Source organism: Moschus berezovskii, chromosome Y, assembly GCF_049115385.1.
Source record: "Moschus berezovskii isolate FMDL1 chromosome Y, NW_MosBer_1.0, whole genome shotgun sequence".
NCBI classification, from domain to species: domain Eukaryota; kingdom Metazoa; phylum Chordata; class Mammalia; order Artiodactyla; family Moschidae; genus Moschus; species Moschus berezovskii.
Window position 1 is genome coordinate 738,604 of NC_142489.1, and position 19,078 is coordinate 757,681.

The 19,078-nt window shown below is 39.8% G+C and overlaps 1 protein-coding gene across 3 annotated transcripts in view; it reads right to left on the reverse strand.

Annotated features, from left to right (window-relative positions):
- The window catches only part of PCYT1B (phosphate cytidylyltransferase 1B, choline), a 124,639-nt gene that overhangs the window by 62,441 nt on the left and 43,120 nt on the right, over positions 1 to 19,078 (reverse strand). For all 3 annotated transcript variants that reach the window (XM_088834557.1, XM_055393569.2, XM_055393571.2), the window contains exon 3: positions 9,877 to 9,993. In XM_088834557.1, the coding sequence (XP_088690683.1) occupies positions 9,877 to 9,993 (117 nt within the window). The remainder of the gene's footprint in view (positions 1 to 9,876; positions 9,994 to 19,078) is intronic.

Consider the following 19,078-nt stretch of genomic DNA (forward strand, 5'->3'; position numbering starts at 1 on the left):
AGAGGGGGACTTCCTCAACTTGATAGAGACTATCTACAAAAACCCTACAGCTAACATCAAACTCAAATGGTGAGAAAATCAAATTTTTTCCACTATGATCAGGAATAAGGCAAGGATGTCCCCTCTCACCATGGCTTTTCAACATTGTATTGGAAGTCCTAGCTAGTGCGGTAAGACAAGCAAAAAAAGGAATCTAAATACACATCTTATACTGTTCACAAAAACTGGATCAAAATGGATCATAAATCAAAAAGCAGAACATAAAAGTATAAAACTTGTAGAAGGTAACATACGAGAAAACCCAGATGACCCTAGGTATGGCAGTGACTTCTTATATATAACACTCAAGGCACAAACCAAAGACAACTGATAAACTGGACTTCATTAAAATTAAATATTTCTGCTCTGCAAAAAGCTATGTCAATGGAATAAGAAGACAAACCACAGACTGGGAGAAAATATTTGAAAAAGACACAACTGATAAAGGACTATTATTGAAACTATACAAAGAACTCTTAAAACTCAACAATAAGATAATGAACAACTAGATTAAAAACAGCAAAAAAGATCAGAATAGACAACTTGACAAAGAAGATATGCAGGTGTTAAGCAAGCATATGAAGAGATGTTCAACATCACATATTATCAGGAAACTGCAAAATAAAACAACAATGAGATATCACTATGCACAGATTAAAATGGCCAAAGTACAAAATACTGACGATACCAAATCCTGGTGAGGAACGGGAGTAACAGGAATTCTCATTCATTGCTGATGCGAATGCGAAATTGTACAGTTACCTTGGGAGACTGTTTGGCACTTTCTAACAAAGCTAAACATACACTTAACATATGATCTAGCAATCACACTACTTGGAATTTACCAAAATGAACTGAAAACTTACATTCATAAAAAAAACCTGCATGTAGATGTTTATAGCAGCTTTATTTATAATTGCCAAAACCTGGATGCAGCCAAGATGTCCTTCAGTAGGTGAATGGATAAACAAACTGTGGTACATTCAGACAATGGAATATTACCCAGTGCTAAAATGAAATGAGCCAGAATGCCACGGAAGAACTTTAAGTGCATATTACTAAATGAAAAAAGTCTATATAAAAAAGATACAGACTCTAGGATTCCAATTATATGACATTCTGGAAAGGGCTCCAAAATCACTGCAGATGGTGACTGCAGCCATGAAATTAAAAGATGTTTGCTCCTTGGAAGGAAAGTTATGACCAACCTAGACAGCATATTAAAAAGCAGAGACATTACTTTGCCCACAAAGGTCCGTCTAGTCAAAGCTATGGATTTTCCAGTAGTCATGTATGGATGTGAGAGTTAGACTATAAAGAAAGCCGAGTGACAAATAATTGATGCTTTTGAACTGTAGTGTTGGAGAGGACTCTTGAGAGTTCCTTGGACTGCAAGGAGATCCAACCAGGCCATCCTAAAGGAAATCAGTCCTGAATATTCATTGGAAGGACTGATGCTGAAGCTGAAACTCCAATACTTTGGCCTCCTGATGTGAAGAGCTGACTCATCGGAAAAGACCCTGATGCTGGGAAAGATTGAAGGTGGGAGGAGTAGGGGGCGACAGAGGATGAGATGGTTGGATGGCATCACCAACTCGATGGACATGAGTTTGAGTAAACTCTGGGAGTTGGTAATGGACAGGGAAGCCTGGCATTCTGCAGTCCATGGGGTTGCAAAGAGTCGGACACAACTGACCGACTGAACTGAACTGATGGAGACAGGAAAAAGATCAGTAGTTGCAAGGATTTGAGTGGGAGATATATGAATGGACAGAGTACACTCCATTTTTCAGGCACTGCAACTGTTTTTACAGTGGATATATGTAAAATCCACAATGGTGGATATAGGTTATATTTATCCAAACCCGAAGAATGTAAACACCAACAACCTCAGATAAGCAGACAATACCACTCTAATGGCAGAAAGTGAAGAAGAACTGAAGAGCCTCTTGATGGGGATGAAAGAGGAGAGTGAAAAACCTGGCTTAAAACTCAATATTCAAAAAATTAAGATCATGGCATCCAGTCCCATCACTTCATGGCAAACAGAAGGGTAAAAAGTGGAAACAGTGACAGATTTTGCTTTCTTGGGCTCCAAAATCACTGAGGATGGTGACTGCAGACATGAAATCAAAAGATGCTTGCTCCTTGGAAGGAAAGCTATGATAACCCTAGACAGCATATTACAAAGCAGAGACATTACTTTGTCAACAAAGTTATGTACAGTTAAAGCTATGGTGTTTCCAGGAGTCATGTATGGAAGTGAGTGCTAGACCATAAAGAAGGTTAAGTGCCAAAGAACCGATGCTTTTGAACTATGGAGTTGGAGAAGACTCTTGAGAGTCCCTTGGGCTTCAAGGAGATCAAGCCAGTTAATCCTAAAGGAAATCAACCCTAACTATGCATTGGAAGGATTGATGCTGAAGCTCTAATACTATAGCCACCTGATGCGAAGAGCCGACTCACTGGAAAAGGCCCTTATGCTGGGCAAGACTGAAAGCAAAAGGAGAACTGGGCAGCAGAGGATGAGATGGTTAGATAGCATCACCCACACAAGGAACACAAATATGAGCAAACTCTGGAAGAGAGTGGAGGACAGGGAAGCCAGGCCTGCGGCAGTCCATGGGGTTGCTAAAAGTCAGACATGACTTAGCCAATGAAAAACAACAGGCTGTATTTTGCCCTGATTTTGGCTGACTCCTAGCATGCACTTTGCCCTGAATGGCTGACTCCTAGGCTCTACTACTCCCTGAATGGCTGACTCTAGGCCTGTATTTGCTCTGACTGGCTGACCGCTAGCCAGTACTTTGCCCTGATGCCCTTACTCCAAGCCTATACACTGCCCTGATTGGCTGATTCCTAGCTTGTACTTTAGTTGATGAAAGCAGGGAAAACCACTAGGTCATTCTGATATGACCTAAATCAAATCCCTTATGATTTAAGGGATGCATGGATTCAAGAGATTAGATCTGGTAGACAGAGTGCCTGAAGAACTATAGACAGAAGTTCATACATTGTATAGGAAGAAGTGACCTTAATCATCCCAAAGAAAAAGAAATGCAAGAAGGTAAAGTGGTTCTCAGAGGAGGCTTTACAAATAGCTAAGGAAAGAAAAGAAATGAAAAGCAAGGGAGAAAGGGAAAGATATACCCAACTGAATGCAGAGTTCCAGAGTATACCAAGGAGAGATAAGAAGGCCTTCTTAAGTGAACAATGCAAAGTAGTAGAGAAAAACAATGGAATGGGAAAGACTAGAGATCTCTTTAAGAAAATTGGGGATATCAAGGGAACATGTATGCAAGGATGGGCACGATAAAGCAAAGAAACAGTAAGGACGTAACAGAAGCAGAAGAGATTAAGAAGAGGTGGCAAGAATACACAGTTCTGTACCAAAAATGTCTTAATGACCAGATAACCCAATTGTGTGGTCACTCACCTAGAGCCAGACATTCTGGAGTGTAAAGACAAGTGGGCCTTAGAAAACATTACTATTAACAAAGCTAGTGGAGGTGATGGAATTCCAGTTGAGCTATTTCTGATCCTAAAAGATGATACTATTAAAGTGCTGCATTCAGTATGCCAGAAAATTTGAAAAACTCAGCAGTGGCCACAGGACTGAAAAAGGTCAATTTTCATTTCAATCCCAATAAAGGACAGTACCAAAGAATGTTCAAACTACTGGACAATTGCACTCATTTCCCATGCTAGTAAGGTTTTGCTCGAAATGCTTCAAGCTAGGCTTCAGCAGTATGTGAACAGAGAACTTCCAGATGTACAAGCTGGATTTTGAAAAGGCAGAGGAACCAGAGATCAAATTGCCAACACTGGTTGGATCACAGAGAAGGCAAGGAAATTCCAGAAAAATATCTACTCTGTTTCATTGACTATGCTACAGCCTTTGACTGTGTGGATCATAACAAACTGGCAAATTCTTAAGGAGATGGGAATACTAGACTACCTTACATGTCTCCTGAGAAACCTGTATTCGGTTCAAGAAGCAACAGAACCTTACATGGAACATCTGACTGGTTGAAAATTGGGAAAGGTGTTCAAAAAGGCTGTATATTGTCACCCTGTTTAATTAACTTCTATGCAGAGTACATCATGCAAAATGCAGGGCTGGCATGAATGAATCACAAGCTGAAATCAAGATTGCTCGGAGAAATATCAACAACCTCAGATATGCAGATGATAACACTCTAATGGCAGAAATGAGGAGGAACTAAAAAGCCTCTTGATGAGGGTGAAAGAGGAGAGTGAAAAAACTGGCTTAAAACTCAGCATTCAAAAACTAAGATCATGGAATCCAGTTAGATCATTTCATGGCAAATTAAAAAAAAAATGGAAGCAGTGACATTTTATTTTCCGGGGCTCCAAAATCACCATGGATGGTGACTGCAGTCATGAAATTAAAAGACACTTGCTCCTTTGAAGGAAAGCTATGACAAATCTAGACAGCATATTAAAAAGCAGAGACATCACTTTGTTGACAAAGGTTCATACAGTCAAGGCTATGGTGTTTCCAGGTGTCATATACGGATATGAGAGTTGGACCGTAAAGAAAGCTAAGCGCCGAAGAATTGATGCTTTTGAATTGTGGTGCTAAAGAATCCCTTGAGAGTCCCAAGACCCTCTTGAGAGTCCCTTGGACTACAAGGAGATCCAACCAGTCAATCCTAAAGGAAATCAGTCCTCAATATTCATTGGAAGGACTGATGCTGAAGCTCCAATACTTTGGCCACTCAATACGAAGAGCTGACTCATTGGGAAAGGCCCTGATGCTGGGCAAGACTGAAAGCAGGAGGAGAAGCGGGTGGCAGAGGATGAGATGGTTAGATAATATCATCAGCTCAAAGGACATGAATTTGAGCACACTCCAGGAGACAGTGGAAGACGGGGAAGGCTGACGTGCTGCAGTCCATGGGGTTGAAAAGAGTTGGACACCACTTAGCAACTGAATAACAAGAGAATGTAAAATACCAAGAGTCAACTCTAATGTATTAAACTATGGACTTTGGGTGATAATAATGTGTCAATGTAGCTTCATGGACTATAAAAAATGTACTACATTGCTGCAGGATGTTGATAATGAGGAAGTTGTGTATGAGTGTAAATCTTTTTACTTTCTGCAAATTTTGCTGTGAACAAAAAAATTTCCTTAAAGTTTACTAATTTTTGAAAATGTTAATATTTACAATATTCCTGAAATTACACATTTTATATAAACTTAGGATGGAAAATTTCAGATGTCAACTTAAAAAGTTTTTAAAAGGTGTATCAGTTCAATTCAGTTGCTCAGTCGTGTCTGACTCTTTGAGACCCCATGGACTGCAGCATGCCAGGCCTCCCTGTCCATCACTAATTCCCGGAGTTTGCTCAAATTCATGTCCATGGACTCTGTGATGCCATCCAACCATCTCATCCTCTGTTGTCCCCTTCTCCTCCTGTCTTCAATCTTGCCAAGCATCAGGGTCTTTTCCAATGAGTCAGTTCTTTGCATCAGGTGGCCAAAGTATTGGAGCTTCAGCTTCAGCATCAATCCTTCCAATGAATATTCAGGATTGATTGCCTTTAGGATGGATTGGTTTGATCTCCTTGCAGTCCAAGGGACTCTCCAGAGTCTTCTCCAACACCACAGTTCAAAAGCATCAATTCTTCGGTGCTCAGCTTTCTTTATGGTCCAACTCTCACATCCATACATGACTACTGGAAAAACCAAAAGAAGGTATATAGTTTTTCAAAATTCTTTTTGGCATTGTGGGGAATGAAGAGTGAAGACTCTTAGTCTAAGACAATGGTTTTCAACAAAGGCTTTATCATTCCCTAGGATGCATTTTTGGAAATTTTGGGGGCATCTTTAGTTGTCACTATAATTGGAAACAGCGACTGGCATTTAGTGGACACGGTGCCAACAATGCTAAATATCTTCCTAAGTGTGGAGCAGCCCCACATGAGAATTTTCCAGTATCCTGTAAGATTTCTGAATGTCTCTGTACAATTATTTTTAATTATTTGAATCTAGCCCCTAACTTTGTTTTACAATAATTGCAAAGTATTACTAAACAGCTGTGATAAATACTGAATTTTAGGGACTTTCCTGGTGGTCTACTGGTTAAGAATCCACCTATCAGCACAAGGGGCATGAATTTGATCCCTGGCCGGGAAACTAATATCCCATGTGCCGTGGGGCAACTAAGCCCATGTACCGCAACTACTGAGCCTGTGTGCCTCACTAGAGAGAAGCCTGCGAGATGCTTCCCAATGCAGCCGAAAATAAATAAATAAAAATTTTTTTAAATGCTGAATTTTAGAGGAAGGCAACTATTATATACACAGAAGGAAGACTATTCTTTTTCTTATGCACAATTCCCCAAAATGCATTTGCCACAGCCATGCAGCTTGGCATTTGAGCTCCAATACCACCCCTGAAGAACCCTGCCTACACACAGGAGGTTGGAGATTCTGTTTAACAGACTAGGAATCAAACACAATTAAATTAGTGGAGACACATGAAATACAAGCTTACACTGAGTTTTAGTAGGAAATCGACTGCAAAATACTTCATGATATTGCCAGTTATTTTAAACAGGATAATAATAAATCATTGGAGAAAATAACACACTGAAATGATTTATTATTGTTTACAGTGCTTGGAGGTTTTCACTCTTACTCTGTCACAGTCGCCAGAAGTCTATACACATTTTCACAGCTTTATGTTTTATTGTTTCATTTCCCATCCATACTCTAGTCCCTATCATCTACTAAAAGATATGGTCTCCATGGTTGTCTTTGTAGTTTAACATTCCCTTGGCTTCCACGGAGAATCCATGTACTAGCCATTGAGGAGGTATCTACCTTTCTTAAAACCCAAACGAACTTATTAGCCAACCCAATAAATCTGCTAGAGAGGACATTGGTCGCTGCATTACTTGATGCTGCTTAGGCAACAACCCTCTGAAACAGAACTCAGAGTAGCCAGAGCTGGTTCTTCATCAGGGAGCAGTATCAGCTCTAGCTTTTGAGAGCTATGCAACGACTGTGTGGCTCCTTCTACAGTTGTTCTCCGTCCCTTCTGCTTTAATTCTTGGCTCTGAACTCCTGTCCATATTCACTTCTCTCAGTTCTACATCACCTGTGCTTTTATGAAAAGCCTCCTTAAGAGACAAGTCAATAAAACAACACACCTAGTTGCAGTCACCACATTTTCCCCACTTGTCCCAACATTCTTATCTGGGCTGGTGGGACAATCACTGCACAAGGAAGGTTCTGTGCTCTGGCTTCTGTGTGCCCTTAACTTCATTTAAGTCTCTGCACAATTGTCCGTGCTTCAGAGGGTCCTCACCTGACCTCCACACCTGAAACATCCCTGCTTGCCCGGCCAGTCACCCTTCCCCTTAACCCTATGTAACATTTCTTCATAGTACCTCTCCTCCAGATTGTTACTGGTCAATGTCTGCCTCCCCTTCAGACTCTAAGTTCTCTGAAGACACAGTCTGCTTTGATGGTGACTGCATCCTCAGTGTACAGAAGAATGCCTGGCTCACAGTAGGAGCTCAGGAAATAGTTGTTAAGTGAAGGAATCATTCAGCAAATCAGTGAAACCACTGCTGCTGAGTAACCTAGAGAGCTGCTATTGTTAATTTACTGCTTTCTCCAGCTTATAAGAACGCACTGAAAGTCTCCTATTTCCTTTGAACTTATTTTTGATGTGCTAATTTTTTTGGACTCCAAAATCACTGCAGATGCTGATTGAAGCCATGAAATTAAAAGACGCTTACTCCTTGTAAGGAAAGTTATGACCAACCTTGATAGTATATTGAAAAGCAGAGACATTACTTTGCCAACAAAGGTCCGTCTAGTCAAGGCTATGGTTTTTCCAGTGGTCATGTATGGATGTGAGAGTTGGACTGTGAAGAAAGCTGATCGCCGAAGAATTGATGCTTTTGAACTGTGGTGTTGGAGAAGACTCTTGAGAGTCCCTTGGACTGCAAGGAGATCCAACCAGTCCATTCTAAGGGAGATCGATCCTGGGTGTTCATTGGAAGGACTGATGCTAAAGCTGAAACTGCAATACTTTGGCCACCTCATGCGACGAGTTGACTCACTGGAAAAAACTCTGATGTGGGGAAAGGTTGGGGGCGGGAGGAGAAGGGGACGACCGAGAATGAGATGGCTGGATGGCATCACCGACTCTGTGGACATGAGTTTGAGTGAACTCCGGGAGTTGGTGATGGACAGGGAGGCCTTGCGTGCTGTGATTCATGGGGTCGTGGAGAGTCAGACACGACTGAGCGACTGAACTGAACTGAATTCACGGCCAGGGCAGTGTTCCTGTTAAGTGTTACCCACACCTAACCACTTCCAAATTTGGGTTCCAAAATGACCAAGGGCTTCCCTCATAGCTAAGTTGGTAAAGAATCTGCCTGCAATATAGAAGACCCCAGTTCCATTCCTGGGTCGGGAAGATCCGCTGAAGAAGGGATAGGCTACCCACTCCAGTATTCCTGGACTTCCCTGGTGGCTCAGCTGGTAAAGAATCCACCTGTAATGCAGGAGACCTGGGTTCGATCCCTGCGTTGGGAAGATCCCCTGGAGAAGGGAAAGGCTACCCACTTGTATCCTAGCCTAGAGAATTCCATGGACTATATAGTCCATGGGGTCACAGAGATGGACACGACTGAGTGACTTTCACTTTTCAAAATGACCAAAGCCAAACCACTGCAAAGGTCTCCCTAGGACCCAGCAGCTTAGGACCAGACTCCAGGTGGCAGTGCTCACATAAGGAAGGGTTTTCCACTCAAAATAAAGGAAATGAACAGAGATGGGTCCTCTGCTCACCTTGGGTTCCCTCTGCATGATCTGTCCAGTAACCATTGCCTCTTATCGTCTCTTCCTTCTGGAAAGAATTCTATTCAGGAACCATATGGTCACTATGTTCAGCAAAACCTGCAAACAATTCCTCCTAAATATTCAAAAAGTAGTTTTAAACTTGTGGAAAACAACAAAATACTGTAAAAACAGATATGTTACTATCACCTTGCTCCCTCACAGGAGAGGTGGAAGGGTTGGTGGTATCTAGTCCATGTAATGCCACAAAAAAATGATCATGGGAAAAGGAAATGCTGCTTCCAGAAGCTACAGAGAAGATACCCAGGTCTCCCAGATCAGCCACTTTTCCTTTTACACAAACGGAAATCGGTAGGCCTTTTGGAAGAAGAAAATTACAACCTACATCTAATTACCCTTCTCTCTCCACAGCTTATGAACTCAGTCACTTCCTTCAGTGTAAACCAAGATTACCTACATATATAAAACTCCATTTCTTTAACACATGGTGCATAAATTCAATTAATCGGGACTGTTGTAAGCCACTACCATTAGCACAACACTGTCCTAAGTGCTGTGGGTCACACCAAAGAAACAGGCAATGACCTTGCTCAACATTAATCATCCTGAATTTCCTCCAGTCTCCAAGATTTGAAATCAGAATAATATTGCTTTTCTCCTAACCCTCTAGGAAATTTCAGAAATTGGAACTGGACCATTCCTCAAACACAAGAAGAAAGGTATTAATGGAAAACACAAAGCAGTTACACCTGGTGGTATTATTAGTCTCTCTTTCTCTAGGAATCAACAGTTTATAATCTCATGATATAATTTCCCCTATGTTTTTTTTAATCTCATGTTAAATTTCAGGCAGTAAACAAGGAACCCAATGTAGGCTGAATTGGGAGCATTAACAATGGGAGGTTTTAATGATAGAAGTCTGAAAGGGGTTCTTTTCAGGAAGCACATTATATAAGAGTTTTCTAGACAAAAAGAAAATGCACTTCTTACCTCCTACCAACAAGTAGCTGTTGGGAAACAGTGTTTTCGCTTGCATAAGTGCCCTTGCATGACCTGAGTGGAAGAGGTCAAATATTCCATCCGCATATACTCTCACGGGCCTGTCAACTGTGGAAGAAAGAAAACATCATCAACAGAACTGCAGAATAAGGAATCCCAGTCACCTGATCCTTCCATCAGTACAGCACTGTAAGAAAGTTTACCTGGAGAAAACACAATGTCTACATACCATCAGTTGCATATTAGTGCATGAAATTAATTTTACCAAGAAGTTCTTTTCAGGACATCAAAGCAGAGTAAAAACATAACAAAATTAAGATTGACCCAGAATGCACATTTTTAACTGCAGAGCATTGGGGAATTGTCTCGGCCCAGAGTAGAGTCTCAGGTGGCTGAGTTGGCAGATTTAGACAGACCAGGCATAACCAAAGGGTCGGCAGAGTGCAGCCAGCAGGAATATCAAGGTAGGAGTGACTGGAAAGCTCAATGAAAGGCCAAACGAGTTCACCCTGGAGTCTGGCAGTCCCAAACAAAGACCCCTAAGGCCTATTCCCAAAGGCAAAGACGCTGCTGTGCACCTTCTCCAAATCAGCATCACAGAGTGAAATTCAGCCTCGGCAGGAGTATTTACACCATAAAAATTGGCAAGTGTTCAAGTCAGGCCTTAATTCCCTCTGGAGGGCCAGTTGTTACACATTCACCACTGCACAAAGGTCACTCCCTATCCTCTTTGATATCCTAAGATATGGGGCAGTGGGGGGGCACATGCCCCAAACAGAGGAGGGTTCAGGGAGCAAAAGTTACATGTGTGGTGCTCAGGGATGGAGGAATGTAACCCATACTATAGTCGTCCCTAGGGAGAAAGGTCAAGCCAGACAGAGACTCTCAGTGTGAAATACAGTGCTCTGGGAAGTGCCATGTCTTCAGGAAGAGGGACACACTTCACCACAGCTTCCTGGGAGTCAGGTGACTGTGCTCAGAAGTGCAGAATGACACTTTTGCTGAGCCAGCCCAAAGACCCAGCACTTCCAATAAGAGGGAGGTACCGGGAGGTAGAGGGGCTGGGCGCCAACGTGTACACCATTCTGGACTCTCAAAAACACTAGAAAGTGAAAATATAGCCAACTAAGGGCTTCCCTTGTGGCTCAGCTGGTAAAGAATCCACTTGCAATGTGGGGGACCTGGGTTCAATCCCTGGGTTTGGAAGATCCCCGGGAGAAGCAAAAGGCTACCCACTCCAGTATTCTGGCCTGGAGAATTCCATGGACTATGTTGCAAAGAGTTGGACACAACTGAGCAACTTTCACTTCACTTTCACAAGCTAAATATGGCCAACTGAACATACACACTCTCATCTCCACTTCCTCTCAAACACCACAAGAATTACAGAGAAAGAATTAAAAAGGGATAATCCCCCAAGGACAGAGGAAACAATGAAGGCAATGACAGTGGATTAGAGATGTCAACCACAATTTGGAAAGTTGGTTGTCAAGTGCTGGGTATCTACAGGGAACAAGAATCAGAGGTGGGGCAGATGGGGAAAGGATTGCTGGTTGGTTGGCTTTATGAGCCTAAGATTTCTACTAACCTTTTAAAGACACATTATATTGATGTTATAAATTTTTCAAAAAGAAATCAGTGCAAACTTCTGTTGAATGATCCTCAAGTCTGAGATTTAAAATTGTGATTATTTTGACATACTATAACCTCATTAATTCAGAACATAAATTGAAAGGAACATTACATTAATACATTCAGATGGTACAATGTTTCTAATAAATTAAATTTTTCTAATAAAAAAACTTGAGAGACTTTATTTTAGATAGGGAATTGCAATTATTCCCAATTATACACCATTTTAAGCAAACAGAATTGCCTTCACAGGATTATACTGTATTCTAAATAAGGCACAGTAAATAGAAAATACTTTGAAATAACAAACTGCCTAATGAGGGATCCTTGGTTTCAAAGCTCTTATTCAATTTGATTTCAATTGAGGAAAATTTGTTTTAGAATATAAATCCCAAGGGAAAGCAGATGGCAGTTTTGCAGAACTTTTTGTTGTTGATTCAGAGGTGATCGAGATAAATAAATTCAGGAAGCAGGGAGGAAAGAAAAGTGAAGTGAAGAATGATGATATAATTAGGCTATTTAGTAGATCTTTGAGGAGTATTTATGGAGTTGATTTTGCAATAAGCTCATTTTTTTAAATTGCAGTGTGTCAGCAATTGCCAGACTAAGAAATTCTGCAGGACCAAAAAAAAAACCCCCAAACCTTGATCTCTTCAACAAATAAACTTTAAGAAAAAAAGAAGAAAGAGATGAAGAGGGGATATTAGAGAGTAAAAGATATATTAAAAATATCTCAATATACTGTAATGTACAGACATTATTTGGATTTGGGTTCGAGCAAACTATAAATAAATGATGACATAAGACAACTGGAGGGATATATGTATACATAGAGCTGATTCACATCACTATACAGCAGAAACTAACACAATATGTAAAGTAACTAGACTCCAATAAAAAAGAAAAGACAATTGGAAATTGGAACACTAGATATTTGATCATATTAAAGAATTACTGTTAATTTTTTAGGTGAGGTAATGGTTTAGTGGTTATATCTTAAAAAATCAGAGCTCTTATTTTTAAAACATTATACAAAAATATTTATGGATGAAATGATATGAATGAAATAATTCAAGAGGGGAGAATTTATGAGGCAAGACTGGCCACAGGATGGTGGTTGTTAAGTATGGGTGATGGGCATATGAAGGTTCATTATATTGTTCTATTTTCATGAATGTTTGAAATTCTCCATAATATTTTTAATAGACTGTGGCTTAACTTAATTTGCATATACATTTGTTTTAATCTTTGGTTGGAGGTTTTTCTGGACATCCTTTTAGGCATCTAGGGACTCTCCAAGGAGTCCATGCTGGGAACCACCAACCTGTGAAGCTACAGGTTTGGCAATGATCAAAATGTCTCTCCACAGCCATGGTGGAAAGACCTTAAAGTAGCTCCCAATGACTCCCACCTCATGTTCTTCCTGCCTCTGTGCGATCCCCTCCTTTTGAAATGGGAGTAGGACCTATGCCTTGCTTCTAACCAGGAAAATATGACACCGGTGATAGATGTCTCTCCCAAAATTATTTTACAGTGTGTAAGACTCCATTTGCTAGCAGAGTCAATCTTTCTCCCTTGGTGGCTTTGAAGAAGCAAGCTGCCATACGTTAGAGGGCCATGTGGCAAGGAATTGCAGATGGCTTCTAGGAGCTGAGGGTGGTCTCTGGCTGACAACCAGCAAGAAGCTAGACCCTTGGTCTTAGAGTTACAAGGAAATAAATTCTGCCAATGACATGAGTGAGCTTGAATATAGATCTATCATGAGTTAAGCTTTCAGATGAGAAATGAGCCAAGTGACACTTTGAATGCAGCCTTGTGAATCTCTGAATAGAGGACTCAGCTAAGCCAGGCTCAGACTCCTTATCCACGGAAATTATGACATAATGAATATGCATTGTTTTAAGCCACTAGATCTGTGGTAATACATTAAATAGCATAGAAACTGAATACAATAGCAGTATAGATTTCCTGCCTACAGATTATGCTTTGTGAAAAGTACTTAAGGTAAATTCCTGTTTATCCTAAATGACCACAGCAAGGTATATCAGATAAATGTGATGTTCTGGCAAAATGCAAATCTGTACACAACTCATCAATTGCCATGTTTCAAATAATTTATTAATAAATATGACAAACTACATGTAACACCAAAATGATGCTGAATATTTTCTTGAAAATCATGGATACAAATAATGACCACGGTACACTACTGTGGGTAAAATTTGATTATTTTAACTGGATCTTACATTCCAAATTTCTGTAAGTTATTCAGCATCTTAAAGGGAACAGTAAAGAGGGCTGTACTTAACACATATCTCACACCATATACAAAAATTAACTCAAGATGGATCATAAACCTAAATGCAAAGCTAAAACTATAAAATTTCTAGAAGACCTGAGAGAACCAAAAAGATACATGTACCCCAGTGTTCACTAAAGCACTATTTGATTCATGGGGTCACAAAGAGTCGGACATGACTGAGCGACTGAACTGAACTGAGGACATGGAAGCAACCATCAACAGGTGAATGCATAAAGAAGATGTGGTACATATATACAATGGAGTATCATTCAGCCATAAAAAAGAACAAAATTGGGTCATTTGTATTGATGTGGATAAACCTAGAGTCTCTGTCATACAGAGTGAAGTTAGAAAGAGAAAAATAAATATCATATACTAACATCCACTGGATCATTGAAAAAGCAAGGCAGTTCCACAAAAACATCTACTTTATTGACTACACCAAAGCCTTTGACTGTGTGGATCACAACAAACTGTGGAAAATTCTTCAAGAGATGGGAATACCAGACCACCTGACCTGCCTCTTGAGAAATCTGTGTGCAGGTCAGGAAGCAACAGTGAGAACTGGACATGGAACAATAGACTGGTTCCAAATAGGAAAAGGGTTACGTCAAGGCTGTATATTGTCACCCTGATTATTTAACTTATATGCAGAGTACATCATGTGAAATGCCAGGCTGGATGAAGCACAAGCTGGAATCAAGATTGCCAGGAGAAATATCAATAACCTCAGATATGCACATGACACCACCCTTATGGCAGAAAGTGAAGAAGAACTAAAGAGCCTCTTGATGAAAGTGAAAGAGGAGAGTGAAAAAGCTGGCTTAGAACTCAACATTCAGAAAACTAAGATCATGGCATCCGGTCCCATCACTTCATGGCAAATAGATGGGGAAACAATGGGAACAGTGATTGACTTTCTTTTCTTGGGCTCCAAAATCACTGCAGATGGTGACTGCAGCCATGAAATTAAAAGACGCTTGCTCCCCGGAAGAAATGTTATGACCAACCTAGACAGCATATTAAAAAGCAGAGACATTACTTTGCCAACAAAGGTCTATTTAGTCAAGGCTATGGTTTTTCCAGTAGTCATGTATGGATGTCAGAGTTGGACTATAAAGAAAGCTGAGTGCCAAAGAATTGATGCTTTTGAACTGTGGTGTTGGAGAAGACTCTTGAGAGTCCCTTGGACTGCAAGGAGATCCAACCAGTCCATCCTAAAGGAGATCAGTCCTGAGTGTTCATTGGAAGGACTGATGTTGAAGCTGAAACTCCAATACTTTGGCCACCTGATGTGAAGAGCCACCTGATTCATTGAAAAAGACCGTGACGCTGGGAAAGATTGAAGGCAGGAGGAGAAGGGGATGACAGAGGATGAGATGGTTGGATGGCATCACCAATTCAATGGATATGAGTTTGGGTAACCTCCAGGAGTTGGTGATGGACAGGGAGGCCTGGCGTGCTGCAGTCCATATATACATATTGGGGATATATATATACCTCTAGCTGATTCACTTTGTTGTACAGCAGAAACTAATACAACATTGTAAAGCAATTCTATTCCAATTTTGTTTAAATAAATAAAACTTCTAGAAGAAAAAAGAAAAAAATCTTAGTGACTTTAAGTTTGGAAAAAATTTCTTAAATAGGAACCAAAAAGGACACACTATAAAACAAAAAAAATTATATATTAAACCTTATTTAAAATCTTTATTCTTCAAAAGACATTTTTGAAGATATGAAAAGGCAGGTCTTCGGGAGAAAATATTTGGAAAATATGTATTTGAGACTTGTATCTGGAATATATAAAGAACCCTCAAAACTCAATACTAAGATAAACAACTTTTCTAAAAGAGCAAAAAAATTTCAACAGCCATTTTGCCAAAGAAAATAGAGGACAGCAAATAAGGACATGAAAAGATCCTTAACCCCATTAGTCATTAGGGAAATACAAATTAAGGTCACCCAGAGATATTACTTTCTACTCATTAGGATGGCTAAAAATTTCAAAAATTATTGACCATACCAAGTGTTGGGGAGGATATAGAGCAAATGGAACTCTCATACACTGCTAATGGGAATGTAAAATGGTACAAATGCACTGGAAAGCAGTTTGGCAGTTGGTTAAAAAGTTAAATATATACATACCATATGGCCAGATAGGAGGCAATCATCAACTACATTACATGTGAATTCACATTTTTGCAGGGCACGTTATGGGGTTTCTTGATATTGTTTCAGATTCAGGCAACAATAAAAGGGTGATTATTCATTTTTTCTTATGGCGCTTTAAAAGGAGCTTGTTAACAATGCCTTAAAAGTACATTTGGGGGACTTCCCTGGTGATCCAGTGGTTAAGAGTGTGCCTGTTAATGCAGGGAACATGGATTCAATCCCTGGTCTGGGAAGATTCCACTTACCACAGGACAACTAAGCCCATGCACCACAAAGCCTACTAAAGCCTGCGAGCTCTGGAGCCTGTGCTCTGCAACATGAGAAGCCACTGCAACGAGAAGCCCTCACACCACAACTAGAGTAGCCCCTACTCGCCACAACTAGAGAAAACCTTTGCGCAGCAACAAAGACCCAGTGCAGCCAAAAATAACAAACATAATGAATAAACAAATTATTTTTTAAAAGTATACATGGATTTACAAAGCATACATATTTCACTTAATCTTTCCATCAGTTCTGTGAAGTACGTAGGGGAGAAAGGACTTACTATTCTCTCTCATAGAGGGACCAATGAAAACTCAGTACAGCTGAGGCGCTTACCCAGCATCATACAACCAACTTAAGATGTGATAATGTGATATATAATATGATAGGAGAGTTTGAGTGCAAACCAAACTCAAATGTCCTTCTAACTCATGATGCCTCCTAGAAAACTACATGCCAATATGGAGTCTTTTTTAAAAAAGAGGAAGACTATTACTGAATGCCCAGTAATTATCTTTAGTATTGTTTTTATGTACAACTGATGTACAAAAAAGGTGGCAAAAAATTAAACTTTTAAAATCGAATAGTTTCCTATTTATAAAGCTTACATAGTTTTTTTTTAATGTTTATTTTATTTATTCGTCTTGGCTACTTCGGGTCTAGTTGTGACATGAGGGTTTAATTGCTCCCTGGCATGTGGGATCTTAGTTCCCAGACCAGAGATTGAACCTGCATCCCCTGTACTGCAAAGCAGGTTCTTAACCACTGGACCACTAGGGAAGTCCCTGTAGAATTTACATAGTTTTATATAAACTTTATGATTTTATTCTACTTATAGGCAGTGATGCTACTTTCGGTCAATGATAAAGATCGATATTTGCTTTTTAAAATACATTAAAAGTTAAAAAAGAGGACATCTAAAGAAAAATTAAGTAAATTATAGTACAGGTGACACATAAATAAGGCAAAATTCATTAAGGTGGCTCTTGAAACATGCATTTTGAAAGCTTTATACATATCACCATAAACAGAACAATGCAAATTCCCTTTTTGTGAAGCAAAGTAAGAAACCAGAACTGAGTTTCCCTTAGTTGGCTTTACTGAAAAGGAACCTATGAAACAATCATTTGGACTCATCCTTTATCTCCAGGCAGAGGACTGATTCTTTCTGCCTCAGGATACGTACTAATAAATCTTGGAGGGTCATAGCTCCACAGCTGGACAAATTCAGCTAAGATTAAAGGTGCCAGTTCCACTCAACAACAACAACAACAACAAAAGAAAACAACTCAATCAAAAAATGAGCAGAAGACCTAAACAGACATCTCTCTGAAGAAGACACACAGATGGCCAAAAACACATGAAAAGATGCTTAACGTATCTAATTATTAAGGAAATACAAATCAAAACTACAATGAGGTATTACCTCACACCAGTCAGAATGGCGATTATTAAAAAGTCTGTAAATAAGAAATGGTGGAAAGGGTGTGGAGGAAAGGGAACCATTTTACCCAGATGGGAATGTAAACTGGTGCAGCTACTATAGAGAACAGTATGGAGGTTCCTCCAAAAGGTAAAAATAGAGTTGCTGTATCATCCAGCAATCCCACTCCTAGGCATATACCCAGATAAAACTGCATTTCAAAAAGATACATACACCCCTATGTTCATAGCAGCACCATCTGCAATAGCCAAGACATGGAAACAACCTAAATGCCCGGTGACAGACGAATGGACAAAGAAGATGTGGTACATATATACAAGAGAATATTATGGAGCCATCAAAAAGATGCCATTTTTTTTTAAAAAAAGAAATGCCAACAAAGCCATCAAAAAGACTGGAATTAGGCATCAGCAAAGCCATCAAAAAGATGCCATCAAAAAAAAAATGCCATTTGCAGCAACATGGATGGACCCGGAGATCATCATACTAAGCGAAGGAAGTCAGAAAGAAAAAGACAAAAACCATGTGATATCACTTACATGTGGAAACTAAAATACAATACAAATCAACACATCTACAAAAACAGACTCACAGATATAGAGATCAAACTTGTGGTTGCCAAGGGGAGTGAGTAGGGGAGGGAAGGAATGGGAGTTTGAGATTAGCAGAGGCAAACTGTTAGATACAGTATGGATAAATGAGAAGGTCCTATTGTATTGCACAGGTAACTAAATTTAATACCCTGTGACAAAAATACCCTGGAAAAGAATATAAAAAAGAATATATGTGTATGTATAACTGAGCCACTTTGCTGTACAGATAAGACTTACACAACATTGTAAATCAACCATACTTCAATAATTTTTTTTTTAATGTGCTAGTTCCAACTGCTCTACTGTGCTCCTTCTCTTAAGGTTCCTCACCCTCTGACCTCACAGATGAGGTCCAGGAGCTAAAAGCTATGAGCAGCCTCTCTGAGAATTTATACACCAGCCCCTGTTTGGGTAGACCTAAGCCTGTGGGCTTCCATCTATGGGGTCACACAGAGTCGGACACGACTGAAGTGACTTAGCAGCAGCAGCAGCAAGCCTGTGAAACATAAAGTAGGTGATCATATGAAGTCATAAAATAGGCTAGTGAAGGAGTTAGTTAAAGACTTTAGTTGCAACTATAATCCTGAAACACATTGAAAACCCCCAATATAGGTCTCTTTCCTCTTTTAGAAGGGATGTTCAAGACAGCACCACGAAGGGTGCTGACTAGTCTTGAAAATTACCAAACACTTCAAAAAGGTCATGACATTTTTCTTGTTTTCTTAAACAATAGTCAAATAGCAAGATATTTTAAAAACTCTATGTAAACTTCTCTAGCAACAA